The 19991-nt window shown below is 41.1% G+C and overlaps 2 protein-coding genes across 6 annotated transcripts in view; one reads left to right on the top strand and one right to left on the bottom strand.

Moving 5' to 3' along the window:
* Nucleotides 1–17276, bottom strand: part of UBE3D (ubiquitin protein ligase E3D) — an 85403-nt gene extending 68127 nt beyond the window's left edge. For 2 of the 4 annotated variants that reach the window (XM_065681359.1, XM_065681360.1), the window contains exons 1-7: nucleotides 17201–17276; nucleotides 16463–16662; nucleotides 14315–14405; nucleotides 9473–9704; nucleotides 3529–3598; nucleotides 996–1065; nucleotides 63–171 (exon numbers count right to left, since the gene is read on the bottom strand). In XM_065681359.1, coding sequence (XP_065537431.1) covers nucleotides 63–171; nucleotides 996–1065; nucleotides 3529–3598; nucleotides 9473–9704; nucleotides 14315–14405; nucleotides 16463–16662; nucleotides 17201–17262 — 834 coding nt within the window. In that variant the 5' untranslated portion in view covers nucleotides 17263–17276. Of the gene's footprint in view, nucleotides 1–62; nucleotides 172–995; nucleotides 1066–3528; nucleotides 3599–7397; nucleotides 7506–9472; nucleotides 9705–11425; nucleotides 11578–14314; nucleotides 14406–16462; nucleotides 16663–17200 lie in introns of those variants that run through there. The other 2 variants (XM_065681361.1, XM_065681362.1) reach the window with 2 other exon arrangements.
* A 450-nt stretch (nucleotides 17277–17726) lies between these two features.
* Nucleotides 17727–19991, top strand: part of DOP1A (DOP1 leucine zipper like protein A) — a 67974-nt gene continuing 65709 nt past the window's right edge. For both annotated transcript variants that reach the window (XM_065681353.1, XM_065681357.1), the window contains exon 1: nucleotides 17727–18017. The gene's annotated coding sequence lies outside the window, so the exon portion shown is untranslated. The remainder of the gene's footprint in view (nucleotides 18018–19991) is intronic.

Here is a 19991-nt window from a genome sequence, read left to right as displayed (position 1 = left end):
GTTAAACTTTTTTTCAGCAGGATAAAGTTAAAAAAAAAAAAAAAGCAACAAAAAAATCTTACCAGAATGTAGGTTTTTCCATTATCCCCTTTCAAGGTGAATCTAAATGTGCTTTTTGCAGAGGACAATTCCACAAGACACTGAGCAACTATACCCTGGATGAACTGAGACCTGTTTAAAAATGAACCCCTTATTATATGTTTTCATTAACAACTACATGGGCAAAGTCATTCGTATCAATGCAGTGCAAATAGATGAGTTATCTCCATACTACTGATTCCACTACATCCTACAATCACTTTTTAATGAGAGATGGGGCTTCTTTGTCTTTCTCTCCCTCAAAACAGAGGACCTTCTATTTCCTGCAGAAGAATTTTTTTAATAGATAGTTCCACATCCTTTATTTTGACCAACATCAAATGTCTAATGCTGAATAAAAGCTTTCCCCTGTTCTCTTTTACACATATGAACATAAAGTTCAGAATGATGCACATATTTCAAATACAATTCACAAAGGAACTAACACATAGTACATGATATAAGACAGCTAGATGACGTTCTATTTCATCTTAGTCTTAACTTCGATCTGGATTACTTGAAAATTCAAAAATCTTACTTCCAAGTAAGTAATTCAAACTTTACTTAATTTTACATAATTTAACCTTCCATTTCCATATTTAGTCATGCAAACTACTGAGTTAAAAAAAGAAGTATTGGATTTTGGCTTAGCACCTAGGTAGTGAGACACTGCAACAAATTATACACAATCTCTTTCCTGCATCACACACAAACACAAGCAAACAAAATTTTACATGAGTGACTTCATACTACATTAGCTTCACAGTGCTTAATTCTGTGATGATTACATAAAATGTGACAGCACTTTTTTATTATATATAATTATTCAAGAAATTAAAATGTTACTGTATTTCAAGCACCCCTTCTAAAACATTAACTTGAGCAAATTACTTGGGGTTTTTTTCAATGTTTATTACCTGGGTTTTGGGCTGAAATTTCCATGAGACGGTTGAATAATCACCTCAGTGACATAATATTTAATGGTATCTAAAACGACAAACACGTTTTTCAAGTACAGTAGAATAACCAACTTGTTAAGAGTAGACTGCAAGTCACTTTATCACTATAGTAATTAAACTTTTGTTCAGCGCTCAATTAAGAGGAGCAGCAGGCAGTCAAATTCTGCTTTGGTTTGGGGGAGGAGAAGCAAACAATAAGAGAAAACATACATTGCTAGAAGAAAACTGCTCTGAGTTAATTACATGATCAGCAATTTATCATTCATATCGATCCTTGTTTAATGATGAGAACAATCATCTTGAAACAAAGCAAGAGGCTCAAGCCAAACCTGAAAGATGAATCGAAAGAACTTTCCTAAAGTACCGAGATCAGCACAGCTTGCATAAGTATTTTAGTACCCTCTGCTGCTCAGTAATGCTGCAGTGAATCACAAGAGACAGTTTTAATAACAGCACACACAGGGGAATAATTTTCTTCTTTGCTCAAAGAGCAGAATAGAATTTCTTTCCAAAAACTGCACTAACTCTACACTAATACTGCATACATTCTGGGTTTCAATGTAATTGTTCCCAAAAAGCTCCACTGTGCCTTTAACACTAAATGGAAGTGTTTGAGTACAGAATTTAATCCCCACCAGTAAAGTCAGGTCAAAGATAATCATATTGAAGCTCTGGGTCTATGCTACAAACACAGTCTAACCAGAGGGCCATCAGAACAGGTTAAACATACACAGTAATAAACTTCATTCCACTAAGCTTTAGCATGTCAACAACAGTAAAGATTCATCAGGTCCATAAATTTTAAGGGTTGAAGGGACTGTGTCATCTGATCTCCGTCCACACACACCATTAAAACTGGATGAAAGCAAGCATTCCAGAAAGACACTTGATCTGTTTTGAAGACTCCAAAGGCTTAACAATCCCACCCTTTCTCCAGATAAATACTACACTTTTTTAATTATCCTTTGTTAGGAAATTATATTCTACCTCTGAGTGTAATTTTAGTCTGCTCCATGCTGTCCCTGCTTCTCAGAGACAGGAGGAAAAGAAGCCAATTTACTCACCCTAGCTCCCCAGCTGTTAACCTGGTAAGGCACTGGTGCTACTGCTGCAAGGGCATTGGGTATGAGAAGATGTTTGCCTGCTGAGAGACAAAGGGTAGGATTTCCCCAGAGAAAAAAAAAAAAAAAAATCACACAAGTATATGGGGATAGATTTGGGGAATTTCAAAGGCTGACAGAGGCATTTCAAAGGCAAATCTGGCCTCCACAGCTACACCACTCTAATCCGGTTTTATCTGGCACTGATATCTGCTCATGAGGAAGCAGCAAAGCATGACAGTCAAGTCTGCTCTGTATTCTCGTGCCACAAAGAGGGTTCTGCCTAGACTTATACCATATATTTCTGTCTAGTTTTTCTGTCTGTTCTTTGAACTCTGTCTAGCTTTTCTATAGTACTTAAGAAACATGGATATGTATCTAACTTCAGCCATGCTCAGAGGACCAAATCTTTGCGTATCTACACAGTATTTTTCTTTTCCCATACCTACTGATCACATCAATTACTGGCTGCTACAACTATCTGAAGGCTAGATTAAGGCATCTATTCTATTAATCATGAAGATCTGTGAAGCTTTTTTCCAACCACTGCTTTCCCAAAGTCACAACCTGTTTTGCTGGCTTTCATACATCTTACCTTCAATTTGGTTTTATTAAAGCCTGTACTGTTCACATCTCTGTGCAGGACAATTGGAACCTTCAGTAACAGACCCCCTTCTGTCTTGCATCTCCTCATGACTTATTTCTTAAACAGGCTTGCATTTTCTGAGAAGTTTTTATATTCTCCAGATCTTTGAACTGAGCCAGGCTCATGCTGACTGATGCAGTGGAGTATGAAAGAATGAACCCTGCTAGTAAGTCTTAATATTGCTTCTCTCCTGTTAATAACTGCCTTTTAAAAACCACCAGAGACTCATCTTCACACTACTCCAGGTAAACCCTGCTGATTCAATATAATGACAGCTTTTAAACCAATAATCTCATCATCTCATCACCAAATGATGAAGAGACATAACCTATTTCTTTGACAAAGGCTTCCTTCCCATAAGACCAGGCTGGTTGCCAGCAATCATATCTTTAGCTTTTAGTTCTATGTTATCAAATTGTGAATTAACCTTTCCATTATTCTGTAGGACTGATGGGCGTCCTTTTTCACTGGAATTCTTAGTAAACTGGAATCATGCACTGAGTCTTCTAAAACTCTGGAATTAGCCCAATGCACTACAGAAAAAAGGATGAGGAAAATCCCCACTGTAACTCATTTCAAGGTCTAACGGTGGAAGCAACAATCTCACCTGTTCCAGCAGGGAATGAGACAAACACACATGAACCAGCCCTGCACCTTACTGATAAATTTGTTTTCCAGAGTTTTTAACCTCCAGTGCTCAATGGCTGATACAGTGACATCTAGTTTGGTTTTGTACATCCCATACCTGATGATACTGTTTCTCCCAGCATTGTCTTGCAGCGCTTACAGACTACTCTGGTATTTTCCTTTGATTTCTGTAGGACAAAGAAATGTCACTTAAGTGTCACTCAGTTATTCTGAAAAAAGAATACATAATTTTACCATACTCTCCAGAGTAGATAGTGAACTTTGTACTAGTTTCTGTTCTCTTTATGTTTACGTGCACACAGATTTGCACTGACTACTTTAGCTTTCTACACTTTGACTTGCTTGCAAGTTTCACACTAGTTTTAAAATCCGGCAATATATACTGACCGCACAGTACAACCTGTAATAGCTAAAAGGGGAATCTCATAATACTGAGTGACTGGATGATAAAATGACAATGTGAATTTGATCATACAGGCAAAATAATGCACATGAAAAGAAATATTCCAAAATATATACATAAAATACAATGCTGCGATGTGACTGGCATCTATCAGTAAAATGCTCTAGCCACTGTGAACAGTTTTATAGGAAATACCAGTTCACTGTTCAGCCAAGAGCAGAAAATGTCTACAGAGCATTTTGAATTACTAAGAAACAGCTGAAGAACACATCATAGCATGATATTCCAGAAAGGTGCGGTGCATTCTGTTCTTGATCAACCCCGCTCCCTCAATTCAAGCAAAACCAGAAAAGGTACTGACAAAGAATAATAATCAGAGGTGGAAAACAGTTTCCATTTGTGGCAAGAGAACACACATAATGGGAGAAAGCATAAAAGACAGAAAGCTGAGGGTATCACTGACATACATAAAATCACAAAAATTTAGGAAAAGCTGAAGAGGAAAGAAACATTTACTCTCATAGGTCATATTATGAAATCATAACCTGGCTTGTATTAAAGAAAAGTATTTGTCACACAATACATAATACAGTTTGGTACTCACTACAGGAAAGTATTTTTCATATTAAAAGTACACACAAGTTTCAAAAAGTCTTCAGAAATTCAGGGGAAGCAATGTTCATCAAGGGCTTATTAAAAACAAAGACTGTGTATAACATCTGGTTCAAGAAGTCTCTACACCGGCCAAAACGTCATTCAATACTTGCCTTATGCTTATGCATCCAATGCTGCCTATTGAAAAAGACCTCATTTCTGAATGAAGCTGTCATCTGCCCTAGTAGATCCACTGTTAATATTTAAATTCAGTATCAGTATAAAGATACAAGTAAGCACAACTCCTTCTTTAATCCGAAGTCTAATCTCCAGAATTGGTTCTATGCTGGTTTATTAACCTCGGGTAGCACAGTAAGCATAGCTCTGGTCTGGAATCAGTCTGTAAATATAATCACAATGATGCTCCTGGGTTAATAAACCCTCCTGGAGCCAGAAATCCTGAGAATGCAATGAGAAGACATCTAAATTGCATTTTTAAATGTGGTCTTCATATAATCGCTATTGTTCATGCAGTATACAGTGCATAAAAATACCTATGTGTAGTTAAACAACTACTGTGTTATTCGCTTGGTTTATAAATCCAAACCAGTCATTATCAACTTGAGAAATCATACTGCAGCACGTGCCTACAAGAACAGTATCCAAATTTAGCATAAATTAAACTAGTTGAGAGGAAAAAACTCCAAATTTATCTTTTTCAGTAACCTTTGTAAAATATGGTGACAGTTTCCATGAACTGCACAAAATACACATGCGCGCTTCAGGGAGCATGGTTTCTCTTCACCACTATCATGCTCCTTAGTGTTCAAATTTTAACGTGTATGATGCTGATGCATCCGACTGATGTCCAGAACAAAAAGTGGTGCTCTGTGGCTTTATTACACCACAAAATTCTTAACAGAAAACAAACAAACAAACAAAAATAAAAAAAATCTCCAACCCCACCAGCAAACAGCATGAAGTAAATCCGATGGCCCTAGCTATGCCAGCTATACTTTTCATCTTACAAAGGTAAGTTTTCAGATATGGCCATTACGCAGGTTTCAGAATACGGATTGTGGACTTTCAGACTATGCAGATTTCCAAGCACAATCGTTCTAATAAAATAAAAAATAAAAATATAATGCATTGGTAATTGATTTAGTCTAATTCAGGTGCCCTGAAGTACATGTGGTCTGCAATTAGGCAGGGGATGAAAGAGATTATAGACAAGTGAAACAGACATCCTGGGCCCATTTTTTCAATTACTGTATGGAAAGGTTTAAGTACTTCCTGCTGCAAGGATAGGGAAGTAGTAAACAAGGGAGATAGAGGAGATATACACACCAGTCTGGACCATTAAGTAGGTTGGTTGTGCTTAGTCTAACAGTCTAACAATCTGGCACTAAAATATAGCCAAATGCCAGGTCATATATTGAGGAACAACATGGACAACAAAGCCTGTGATGATAACATAAAGGAACACTGGAAGGAATAAAGGAATAGTGGAAGACAGCAAAAGTCAGAAGAATTTAGATGATGGTAGCTAACCAAGCCAGAGTTACTAATGAGATGCTACAAAAGAAAGGGCAAATATGACCTCAGACTGCATAAACAACTGAATAGTCGAGATGGATAAATGGAAAAACATAACATCTTCAGAATTAGTGACACGATTACTGCAAAAATGGATCTATGAAGTATGCTAAAAATTTGGAAAACTGTTTGGAAAGCTCCTACAAAAATAATTTATAGAAAATATATACACTTAGAGATAAAAACAGATACAGAGTTGTAATTCTGAGTGTGCTTAATTTAATAAGAAGCCATGAAAGAGTCAATACAATTAACCACTGAAACATGAATGAAAGAATGTGATAAAACTTCCATCATTTGAGGTATTAAAGCAATACTGGACATCTTTCTCAAAGCTATAGCTCAGACAGAACTGATGGATATGATGCTGGAAATACCTAACACAGTTCTCTGGTCTGTACTATGCAAATAATAAAATGAACAGAAAGGACCACTCCACAAAAAAACAGAAAGCATCCCACATGGAATGTAAACTTATGATCACAAAGTTCTGCTTGCTCCTCACAAGCCAGGAATCAAACTAAAAGCCCCAAGGAGAGCCTAATAGCCTCTGTTAAAGCTTCAGAGAGCTGCCTATGTTGGAAGTATAGACCCATGGTTATGGATATCAGAAAAGACATTTGGTTCATACATCCTTTCCCAGTTCCTATCTTGCTACTCCTCGCAAACACACAGTAAAATAACTTGTTTAACTTGCTGAGCAAGGATAAGTAGACAGGGTTTTGTGAAAACCAGTATTTGAAGCTGGTAAAAGTATTTCACAGTACAAGCATACAGATACAGTGCTTCCCTGAAAGCTGAAACTTGTATGGGTTTTTTTCTGACTACAGTCACAGGTGCTAGATGAGAATTGTGCAGTATGGTACCTAAACCCACCACTAACTCATTGTATCATGCTTCAATGGAAAAAGCAATAGTTTTAGCCTGCCTAATTAAATCAATATATCTATTTGACAACTTGCAGCTGCTGGCAATCTGCAGATGGAGGTAGATCACCAGCCTAGTATTTTCTGTTTCTATTCCTAAGGATCCCTGATACGGTGTCAGGGAAAATATTTTCCCCAAGAGATACTATTAGGATGCTGTGAGACCATGTGACATTTAAAAACTATGTTACACTGGAAGACTAATAGATGTGAAAAATATGTTTGCAATGGACGGATGCTGTCTTGGTCCCACTGGAGGCTGGAAAAGATTGTTTAAGCATCTCTGGTACATTCTTGTTACTATTTTGGTCATAAGCAAACATTTTCCAAAGAACTGCAATGCAATTAAAAAAAGAACTTTCATACTGGGGCAGACTGCAACAGTATTCTCTGAAACGAGAACATTTATGCCAATAGCAATCTATCTTGCCTCTAACTTTCTATTACCCGTATTATGGAAGAATTTTCTGTTTCAGTATGAGGGGTTTTTTCCTTATTAGTCCAGTTTCTGCTGGATCTTACAGTTCTTCTCATTTACATGGCAAACTAGTGATGCTGGAAATAAGCAAACACAAAAATGAAAATTCATTGCAAGTGTGAAAGATGTAGAAAGAAGGATTTAACACAAACAAGGAAAGAATTCTCAACTTCAACGCAAGCTTAGGAAGCAAACATGAAAATTCATCACACTAAACTACTATTGTATGCCTCTGACAGAAAATAGCCTCCTCCCTTATTCAAAAGTTCTGCTGTTTTCCTGGTTTGATCCATGTGTCAGTAACATCTTTGTCCCACATCCTTTTATCATGTTTCTGTCCCCAGACCAACCCTATTCTGGCAAACATTGAGAGTGTTGGGCAGACTGCTTCCCTGTCTCTGGGATGCAATATGAATTCCATGAACCCTGCTTCTTCCTCTATTTGTTCCCATTGTTCTAAGACGTTTTTTGAGACTACAGAAATGTGAGATAATTAACTTTGAAGACCTCTGGCAGAAAGCATTGTCCTCCTGGAAATTCAGAATCTTCTGCTCATTCAGAATATTCTGCTCAGGCCCCTTCTTAAGGATACTTAGAAAAAATAACTTCAACTGCCACAGAGTTAATCCAAATTAATCTGCTTCTCCCATGCTGATATCCTTTCAGGGTATCAGTTCTTATTTTCCTCCCCACATATTCTGCTTTTCAAAGAACAATGGAACAAGAAACCAAAGACCAAAGCTGCAACACCTGCAGATAGGGACCGTAAGACAGAACTGCTCCCCAAGCAGATGGCTTGCTGGGATGCATTGCACCAGCAACCACTGACTTGTGACAATCCCAGTGATTTAATGGAGAACAATACAAATCCCTAATGATGATAAGCAGCAGGCAGGAATCAGTCTCTGGTGTTACTTCTCAACAGACTAAAAGTTTCAGGTTGGGAATCTGTACATAGCTAGTCATCAGCTGCAACAGGCACAAATTGCCAAGGCAGCAACCATTCCCACAATTGCAGAAGGATTTCAGCAATTAGGTATAATACATGGTATTGGAAGAAAAGATGGTATCTACAGGCGCAAACTTTGTCAGCACAAATACAGACAAGCAGTAGATTAACAGAAAAGACTTTCCTGAAATGTAGGCTTTGGTGAACTACCTGGATATTCTGGTAGAAGATTATTGCTTGACCTTTTATACAAGTGGTAGATTTCCAAGATGAGTAAAGCACTGAATTTTCTTTCTCCGTGGGCTTTGTCCCACAATTGAAACATCAGTATCCCTACAAATTCTTTTTTTCCTGGACAACAATAAATTTTGGTGTTTCTAAGCCAAATGACAGTCTTCTTCCTAGAGAATCAACACTAGGATCTACCCCCCACAGAACATGTCAGAAATATTAACATGAAGAGTTATAATCTGTGGTGGCAAGTCACTTTCACTAGGCAGCGCTAGTCAAACAAACTCCATTTCCTTACTATATTCTAAGAGTATAAAATAGCCACATCTGAACCCAAAACTCATTCTGATTTTTCTTTCTAGAGCTAAAAAAAGAAAAAAATTAATAAAAATCACATCTTCCTTTGATCACATTTATGGTTATGCATCCAGTCACAATTTAAGAAGAAGAAGCAGTATTACTCCAGTTTCCTCCTCACTCTTCAGTCCACTATCCTTTGACAAATGCCTAACCCATTACAGTTATCTCACTAAATGCTGGTGTCCTTCACTTGAGATATATTTTTGGGGAAATATTCGGGTTTAGAACTACATAATTAAATAGTTTCTAACTCAGTTTATAGGAAGACGTTCTTCTTGCATATCTAGGTTAATATCTAGACCATGGTGCATGCTTCAGTAAATGTAAATCATAGCTTAGAATATTTTCTGGTTTCTGTACAAGAGAATGTCAACAACTTCTTATGACCTTCAAAACAGCTCTATAATACATACAAATTAAATAAACAAATGACAAAAAAGTGTTTTACAATGAAAAAAAGTCGAAATACATTCACTTAAGAACTATTCAAACAAAATACTTTACCAAGCTGGAGCGACTCTGAGAAGTATGGTGTCCAGTCTCTGAGCAGCACATGGGAGATTCAGGCACATGTGGTTCACTTCCTGAATTCATCAGAAAAAAAGTGTCACCAAGAAAACAGTCACCATGCTGAGGGTGCAAAGTGCTTCTGGCAAAGGGGTTGGGGTGACAACACCACTCTTCAACTAAAGCACTCCAGTTTTCACTTGGTAGAGGAAGGACTCTGAGGAATTTCCTAAAAGGGAAGAAGAAAAAATATATTTCAATATATTACATTATTTTCTAAGACACTGAAAGAGAGCTTGGACACCTTACAAAAAAAGTGGGAAGTATACCATTTTCTCAAAAGGAAGTGCTTGAACCTCCTTTCAGTCAAAAGCACTTTCTTTGGACACTTTTTGAGAAAGCAATGGCTGTATTTTTCCTCCTACGTTTGTGATGAAGCATTTCCCAAGGTGGAATCTCCAATGATTATAAGGCAGAAATTGGCATAAACTCTCTTGAAATGCGTCACCTTGCTAAAATAAAACAATTCTAGCCAGTAATGAAAAATATAACAATGGATATTTTGCAGTTACAGTTATTATTACTTCTTGTAAAGGTCCCTTGCACCAAATGTTGATATAAAAACTACAGAAACAGATTGCTGCAACAGCAAGGGAGAGCATGTCCTCTGAAGCCCCTCAAAGTCAAATACCAGACTTGGAAAAAGCTAAATCTTGACAAAAATACCACAGGATACCTTCATCTAAAAAAAGAAAATTAAAAAAATTAAAAAAAAAAAAAGGATAATGCAATCTTAATTTAGATTTAGATTCAAGATTCAACTTTCAGAAGTCACATGCAAAATAAAACTCAAATCCCTTTCTTCTGAGACTGTATAGACCAAAGAAGCTGCTCCAGGCAATACCAGACTTTGCTTTCATTATCAGTTGTACTGGGTTTGCATGGCAAAGTTTTATTAGCTGAGAGGGGCTACAGGGGTGCCTTCTGTGAGAAGCTGCTGGAAGCTTCCCCAATATCTGATGGAGCCAATGCCAAATGGCTCCAAGACAGATCCACTGCTGGCCAAAGCCAAGCCCATCAGTGATGGTGGTAGTGCTTCTGTGGTAACATATTTAAGAAGGGGAAGAAACTGCTGTGCAACAGCAGCCAGGAGAGAGAATATATGAGAAAAACAGCTCTGCAGACACCAGTATCAGTGAAGGAGGGTAGAGGTGCTCCAGGCACCACAGCAGAGATTTCCCTGCAGCCCATGGCAAGGCAGGTTGTTCCCTGAAGCCCATGGAGGTCCATGGTGGAACAGATCTCCATCTGCAGCCCATGGAGGACTCCACACCGGAGCAGGAGGATGTGCCCAAAGGAGGCTGTGACCCCGGAGGAAGCCTGTGCTGGAGCAGGCTCCTGGCAGGACTCCATGGAGAGAGAAGCCCACACTGAAACAGGTTTGCTGACAGGACTTGTGACCCTGGGGCAGAACCTACATGGAAGCAGTCAGCTCCTGAAGGACTGCACCCCATGGAAGGGACCCACGTTGGAGCAGTGTGTGAAGAACTGCAGTCTGGGGCAGGACTCACGCTGGAGAAGTTTATGCAGGACTGTCTCCCATGGGAGGGACCCCATGCTGGAGCAGGGGAGGAGTGCGAGGAGTCCTCCCTGAGGAGAAAAGAGTGGCAGAGACGTGATGAACTGACTGGAATCTCCACTCCCCATCTCCCTGCACCACTGAGGAGAAGAAGTGGAGCATCCAGGAATGAAACCCAGAAGAAGGGAGGGTTGGGGTAAGGTGTTTTTAAGATTTAGGGTTTATTTCTTATTTCCTGCTTTGATTTGGTTTCATCTGAGATAGAGTTATTTTTATTCCTAGTACCTGGTGCAGTGCTGTGTTTTGGTTTTAGTCTTGAGAACAGCGATGATAGCACATCAATGTTTTAGTTGTTGCTAAGTAGCACTTACCCTGATCAAGTTCTTTTCGGTCTCTCAGGTTCTGCCAGTGAGAAGGTGCACAAGAAGCCAGGAGGAAGCAGAGACAGGACACCTGAACCAAACTAGCCAAAGGGGTAATCCATAAATCAGCACATCATTCTCCAGTATGTAAACTGGGGGGAGTTACCTGGAAGGGACCAATCACTCAGGTTGGGCTGGGTATTGGCTGGTGGGTGGTGAGCAATTGCGTTGTGCATCACTTGGGTTTTCTGAATTCTCACTTCACTTTATTATTTTTTTGTTTCCTATTATTATTATCAGTATTGTTATTGTTGGTATTATTTCTATCATTATATTGTACTTTAGTTTAGTTATTAAACTGTTCTTATCTCAATCCACGGGTTTCACATTCTTCCAATTCTCCCAATCCTGCCTGGGGGAAGGAGTAGGGAGAGAAGTGAGTGATTAGCTGCATGGTACTTAAGTACCAGCTGGGTTTAAACCATGGCAATAATAAATTATATTAATTTTTCCCCGAGTCTATTGTGCTTGAGACAGTAACTGGTGAATGATCTCTCCCTGTCTTTATCTCCATCCACGAGCCTTTCATTATATTTTCTCTCCCCTCTCCAGCTGAGGAAGGGAGATCTGGTGGGCACCTGGTGTCCAGTCACAGTCAACCCACCACCAGCCTTTAAGAATTACTTCATGACAGAAATAAAGCCTTACAGAATTATTTTATATACGAGCTATATTTAGTGTAACTGGCAGAGGAGAAAGAAAAAAGAAAGTATCCCAAGTTCTCTGCAGCTCTTAAATCATAGAAAAAAACCCCCAATAAACACCTAATCACTTCCTCTAATGTGGGTAGTGTAAGGGTAATGGAGAAGAATCCAACAGCATAACCTCAGCCTCTGAAAGCTATCAGATTCATGGAAAGAAATAGACTAAGTCAGGGGATTTTAAGAAAGGTATAGAGTTCATTTTCTTGCATCAAAGAAGAAGCACTTACATTTAAGCCATTACTAACATATTTCTCTAATCTAGTCTTTAAAATGATGGCTTCTTCTGCAGTCTCCAACAGTAAATACAAAAAGCTTTAGAATACATTTGAGGGTTGGTTTGTTGTTTTTTTCTTTTAAGCTAAATTCCTCCCACTTCAACTGAAGACTACTGCCACCTTCTTTGCAGCAACTTTTTACAAATTGGAAATCTTGCATCTTCTCCGCAGCCTTATCTAAAATAAATCCCATTTCTTTCAATTTCTTCTCAAAGGCAGAATTTTCTAGACATTAGGTATTTTTCTTAGTATACACCCTTTCCTATTAATTCACACTTCAGTTAGCTCCCCTTCAAACAGTTCTGTAACTTCCCTTCAATCACAAGGCCTGTGCTACCACTGTCATATTCACTCTCCCTGGAGAGACCAAACACAAATTCTGTAGCTAAAAGTACTGACGACACTCCTGTCTTCCTTTTGGAAGAGCTGGAACAGAAACTGCTGGATACACTGGCAGCTCCACTCTTCTAGCCTTGTCTTAATATTTTTTAGTGATACCATTTGAGGGGTTCAAAGGCTTCCTTCAAGGAGAAATACCAAGCAAAGAGCCATGAAAATGCCTTCTTTCTTTTTCCATTATCAAAAATTCTGACTGCATCACATTATAGGATGCAGAACCAAAAGATGTAAACTCTATGCATATGAATTTGATGTGCTGAAATTCAGGAAAACACCCACTCAGAGACAAAAATACAAAAGTGCAAAATGTTTTGAAAGCAAATGTTACTGACTAGAAATTAGAAGTTTCATTACTCTACAAATGTATCAAAATAAGACTTATTACTAGACTTTCTGATGAGACATTTCAGAAGAGAAAGTCAGGAAATCCTCATTCAGTTACATTCAAGCCAGCCATAAATCCATATGTATGACAAGAAAGTAACAGGAGTTTACCACATTTTTATTACCATTACATGTATTAGGAGTGACATAGATCATAAAGGCTGCAGGTGCATCTCTAACAGTTCTTACATATCCAGCTGAAGCTGTCAAAATTGTTTATCAGAAGAGCCAGAAAATGCAGTAGCTTTTTATTAAAATTCTCATTCACTCTGCAGACTTTGTAAGGAAGAGAAGTAAGGCCGACTTACACAGCTAAGAAACAGCTCTTGTGTTTCCCAAATTCAGCATCCCTGAACTATGTGGAGGTTGGCTTTGCTTAACAGATAGAAGGGAGATGTGCTCAACATTCCCATTCTCAGCAGCTATTCTATAATTACAGCATGATGACTGAAGGGAATTTGTAAGAGACTGAGCAGAACTGAAGAGGATCCCTGAAAGCGTGGAGGAAGAAAGAAGCCCAGGCTCAAACTTTCAGGGTTTTATTCTCTTCAACATACCAAAAATGTCAATTGCTAATAGACTATGTGTATTTTTTAAATCAATGAAAACTGTGATCATCTGCAATATTTCCAAGCCAAAATGTTACAGCTTTTTGTTTGTACCACAAAACCAGAAGCAATTATGACGACTGCAAAGAGATTCTGTATGAACAAAAAGCACAGCTCTCAAAGCAGACATTTTACACATAGGGAAGTCCAGCTACAAAAGTCCAGCTTGTCACTCAAAGACAAGCAGGAAAAGAATACAGATTTCCCAGGTTCCAGGGCAAAGCACCAACTCCCTTTGTAAGGTGTTTCTACTTTCCAGACAGAATGAAATCAATAAATAAATGAGTAAATGGTGAAAAACTGTTTCAGGTAATTTTGCTTTTAGTCATCCATAGTGCTTCAGAAGTGTTCTCATCTATCAATTTCAAACTAAATACCTTTCAGGTGTCTCTCTAAGTACACAAAATAACATGAATACCAAGTACTATACCATTTATCACTATAAATACAAGACACTGCAGTACTCACCGGTCTTTTACTATGATGTCACCACACGACTGACAGTAAAAGACATAATTCTTCTGGGGTTTAAGGCTTTCCCACCAAGTAGAAACCAAATCTGTAGATAGAAGATATACTAGTCTTAAAAACTGTGTAAAACTTTCACTTGTACAGAAAAATCCTGCCAAGTACCTCGAACTAATAAAATTTTAGAATCTAACAAACAAAACAAATGCTGACATTTTAAACACTGCCTTTATTTATTTTCCTGTAAAAGCGAGTACTGAGATTTAGGAAAAACTTGCCATATCCACCTCATGCCCCATACTGCTAAGAATATATGAATAATTATTTTAAAGGTGCATCCTCTCCACAGGGGGAGTTGAGGTATCGGTATCATTAGAGATACTATACATTAAAATTCAATGCCATCATTTTTAATGATATTTCTGCTAATCAGTGTCTCTGCAGTATGAGGACACATCACAATATGTAACCTAAAATAGTCAGAGCTTGGTTGGGGGGGGCATGGAGAGAGGAGTGCATTAACTTAAAATATTCAGGCAGGCAAGATACCCACCACTGTGGTACCACCTGAGGAACAGGTAGTGAGCAACACCCTCTGCAGGCCAACAAAGCAAAAACAGTCTCACAAAAGCCAGCTTTTTGAAATTAAAAAGGAGCTACAAAAGCCTCCACAAATCATCAAATAACATGAGGTGGGGAAAAGTAAAACTGTTAGCCTAGATCTATATATGATTATGTTTTGAGTTGCCCACTTTCTCAAGCTTAAGAATCAAAGTATGTTCTCGGCACTGACATTCAGTATTTAAGATTCAGGTTGAAAGCACATATGAAAAGTACTTTAAAAGGTTGAAGAATTTCATGGAAGAGACAACTGGTTTTCTCATACAAATATCTCATACTCATACAAAATATTAAAGGTAACTAAGGTTATCCAATGCATGTATCAATTACCATCTGGTTTGCATACATGTTTTTCATTGGAATGACTTTCAAAGGTAAGTTTAAAAAAACTGATCTTTGGTCTTTTGAAGCATGCCTCATTAATTAAGACACATTAAATAATTTTTACATAATTAAACTGTCAAAGTATATGCATAATTACTGATTAATGTAAAGATACAACCTTGGCATACCATAAAATCAAAAGAGTATTACACCGTGTTTCTGGTGCTGAAGCCATTATTGTACATCCCATACTTTATTGGTAGTATCTATTTCAAAACCTCAGAATGACAATTTTGTGTCATTTAATATATCTTTCTGTATCATGACATATTAAATAAATCTAAACTTATTGAACTTTAATGCTAGAATTAAAACACCAGCTACTATGCAATCACATGTCAGATCTGAATTAGCATCATGGAAATAAAGAAAGTAACTTTGCCTATGTTACCTGCAACATTAAACTCTGCAAACTGAGGCTGTGAAAATAAGCTCCAACACAAAATCACAATCGTTTATGATGAAGTGGCCTGTGACAACCTTAGCACGATAGACGGGATGAATCATGTTACTGCATTTTCAGCTACCAAACACAAAATAGGAGGGAAAGGAAATAACTTTGAAGTAATCTGGGAAAGCATGGGGGAAGAACTGAGAGCAGCTCTCAAACACCTACACAGAACACTTACTCAGCAACTGTTTCCCTTTCATTGTGCCGCTTTCTGCAATTTTCATTTTTTAAAACTGACAGTCTTACTAAATTTTACCAGTTCCTATTTAAATCTTCGATTCAGAGCTGAACAGCATTTTAGAAAAAGCAACAGCAGGTTTCTTTAAAGGGGCATGTAGTGACAGGACAAGAGGGAATGGCTTAAACTGAAAGAGGGTAGACTTAGATCAGACATAAGATATCTTTTATTGTTAGGATGGTGAGGCGCAGGTTGCCCGGAGAGGCTGTGGCTGCCCCATCCCTGGCAGTTTTCAAGGCCAGGTTTGGTGGGGCTTTGAGCAACCTGGTCTAGTGGTAGGTGTCCCTGTCCGTGGCAGGGGGTTGGAACTAGACGATCTTTAAGTCCCCTTCCAATGCCAACCACCCCGTGACTCTATGATTTAGCGCTGTAAGGTTTCAGGTAATCCTAAGCAAGGCAGCATCTTTAAGCCACGAGCTACTGTAACCCCTCCCGGTCCGCGAACCGTCCTTACCAGCGCCCGGAGGCGTGCAGCGCAGGCGCATGCGCAGGTGGAGGCCGTCGCCGGGGAGGCGGCGGAGGCCGCGGCAGGAGGACGGGGCTAGCCTGACCTCTGGTGGCAACGCCGCCGCCTCGCAGCTCCCGCCGCTCTTCACTTCCACACGGTCCGCGGCCACCGAGATATCCACCGGCGCGCTCGGCGCGTCCGCCTCGCTGGGGACGCAAAGCAGGGGTTTACCTCTGAGAGGAGGTGTCAGGGCGAGTTGCTGCTTGATGCAGGCACGACAAAGCAGGAGAAAAGGACCCCAGGGCCAAGGGACCTGAGCTGGGCTTAAGCCCCCGCATCGCTGTACAACCTCAGCCTCAGGTGGAGGGGTCGCGGGACGCCTCGCCCGCAGCCCGGGTACACTGAGCACGGGGTCAGCCTGCACCTGCAGCTCCTCCGCGGCCCGGGACCCACTCGGTAAACTGGGGTCTCCTGTCAGGGCGAACAGCAATCGAGAGAAATAAAGCACCGCTCTCAAGAAGCATTTATTTGCAGAGTAACTCAAGCTCTTCCGAGCTGCGCAGGAAGCGAAGGGCAGCGGGAGGCTCCGGCGCACAAGCCGGTTATCCCAGCACCACCACCTCTCGCTCAAGGCTAGGGACACTAAAAGCCAGACCCGCCGTCCCACCCTCTACCCTCCACTCCCCCAGCACCGGCCGCCCCGCACGGCCCGAGCAGCGGGAGGCGGGCAGCGCCCCGCACTACCGGATAACCAGCAACCCGCTCTGCGTCCCGCGCCTGATCTCCAGCAGCAGCCCCGCCGCCATGCCCGCACGGGAGCGGCTCGCCCAGGAAGCGACGCCCCAGCCCGGTGCACGCTGGGAGCGCCCGCCCGCCCGCCCGCCCGCCACAGCGCCTCCTGCCGCTCGGCGGCGCCCCAGGGTGGCTGCCGCACACCACACGCTCGCCCCGCTGTCGGCTGTAGGCTCGGGCCGCCCTGCCCGGGACTGGGGCCCGTCAGGTCCCGGAGGCCCCCAGCGCGAGGTCTGCACAGACTGCCCGGGCGGGCAGCCGCTCCAGGGCTCGGCTGGCCTCACGGCGTTTTCTTATGCCCAGCCTGAACCTCTTGTGTGTTGACTTCTGCCTGTCCTGCCACTGCACTGCTGTGAGGAGAATGGTTCGGCTTCCCTGGCACCTCGCCATAGGCACTGGGAGCTGTGGTGAGTCCCACCACCCCTAAGCTGGGATGGAGTTTCCTCACAGCGCTCCGTATGATGTTATGCTTAGGACTTGTGACTGAACAGCTTTGGTACCACACTAGCGTTTCAGCTGTTCCTGAGCAGCCTCGGTACACTGCCAAGGCCACCTCAGTGCCTCATTCTGCTTTGGCCCAACAAGTAGGCTGGAGACAGGGAAGAAGCTGGGGTGGTGGAGATGTAGGAGGACTGACTCGAGTTTACCAGAGAGATACTCCATAGCACATAGCATTGTGCTCAGCAATAAGAACTGGGGAGGTAGTCTTTCCAAAGTGGCCATTGCTTGGAGATTTGGCTGGGCATCAGCAGTCTGCTTGTGGGATTCGGTGAGTGATTGTATGTTTTTTGTGGGGGTTATTTTCATCTTCACTTACCATTATTACCTTGACCCACAACTTTTCTTGCTGTTCTGGATTTCCCGCAGAGCAGTGAGCTAGCAGCTGGCCCAGGTCAGACCACCATGTCTGAGCAGAGGCCTCTGCCAACCCAGGGGCAGGCTCCCTACTGAGTGCTGGGGACTGCATCCTGTGGCATGTCACTGCACCACCGCCCACCCTTGCCCTTGCAAACAACCCCCTCTCCACCCTTTCTTGCAACATCCCAAGTCCACCCAAATTCCTCCCAACCCAGGTTCACACATCTCTTGAATGCTGTCACGCTGCACTCATACCGGACAGACCCTTGGCACAGGCACCTGCTGCTCTGGGGTGAGGCTTCTTACTGCCTCTCATGAGCTCTTGTACCCAGAGACTGTTACTCCACCTTAATATCCCTGCATGACTTCCCCTTAATTCATGAACACTGCCACCTGCCCACTTCATGCAGCATGCCTCCCTCGCAGCATATAAGAGGCTGCTGATGGTCTGTGTTCAAGGCCACCGAGAAAAGAAGCTTTTGCTTTGAAAAACAAACCCAAACACCTAAGTTGTTTGCAAAGTTTTTGTGAAGTGTTTACTTTCTATGAATGTCTCAAGACCACCTGTGATTGCAGAGAGCTGTTTGAAGACATGACTTGCAAAGCTTCAAACAAAAAGGCAGATTTGTACACTTCAATTGCATAGCAATTTACTGTCTGAGACCACTTGAAGTAATCATGCAGTTGGCAAAACCACGTAGCTCTCTTAGAAGAGTCCCAAAGCAGATGGAATAAGGTTAGGTTTTGTAGGAGAAATACGACAAGTCAGCTAAACTGCCTCAACCAGTATTTTTTGTTTGTTTTACAGAGCAGGAATTCTAAGTATTCAAAGATGCAGACCATACTTTCCACATGCAATTCTAAAGGTGGTGGTTTGGGATTTTGTTGTTGTTGTTTGCTTGCTATTTTTAGGAAGAAAAATATTTAGTCCACATGGTGGCTTTCATTTCCAATTACTCCACAAAGCAAGGTACATATTGCAGGTTAAATTGTTCTGAGCAAGCAGGTCACGCGTCAGACATAAAATACAAGTAATTACAGGAGAGTCGACTCCTAGTGTTATTGAAAGGGCCTCAGGTCCTGACTTTACAAAGGCTTACAGAAGGCTACAGAGTTATGAATAATCTTAAGTATTCACAGGGTGTGATCTTCTTTTATCTGAAATTGTCTGTAGGTTATTATAGGTTTCTCACCATTTCTGTGGTGAAATAATTACACAGAAATGAAGGTAAATGTCGTACAGAGTGAGCACAGCTAGCACCAGTGGTGCATCTAGCCCAGTATTTTGACTCCAACGTCAGTAAAAGGATATGCTGTTTAGGAAGAGCTCCTCAGTGGGGTCACTTCACAGTACTTCCCCTCCATCTCCTTCTATTAGGGATGCCTGTTTCCTTCAGTGGCAACTTACAGATGTGTTTGCCATCATTATGAATAATGCCCTCCTCAGCTTAGGGACAGCAGACCACCTCTGGTAGCAGTATGTTCTAAAAGTTCATAAACTGCTTTGTGGAAAAGTGTTTCCTTTACACATCTCAAAAACAATCATCCACTGTTTTCACAGGATCATAGGATGGTTTGGTTTGGAAGGGACCTTAAAGATCATCTGGTTCCAACCCCCCTGCCATGCACAGGGACACCTTCCATTAGACCAGTTCCAACTCCTGTGCAACCTGGTCTTGAACACTGCCAGGGATGTGCATTCACAGCTTCTCTGGGCAACCTGCTCCAAGGTCTCGGTTAGGCATTAGAAGGCTGCTCTAAGAGCCTTCCCTGGAGCTTTCTCTTCTCCAGGCTGAACAACCCCAACTCTCTCAGCCTGTTGCAGCCTGCTCTCCCTGTATTGAACAGTTGCAGCTGCTACTGCTGTCACTGTAAGGCAGCAGTG

This window comes from Lathamus discolor, chromosome 5 (genome assembly GCF_037157495.1).
Source record: "Lathamus discolor isolate bLatDis1 chromosome 5, bLatDis1.hap1, whole genome shotgun sequence".
NCBI lineage: Eukaryota > Metazoa > Chordata > Aves > Psittaciformes > Psittacidae > Lathamus > Lathamus discolor.
This window is presented reverse-complemented; position numbering and strand designations above follow the sequence as displayed.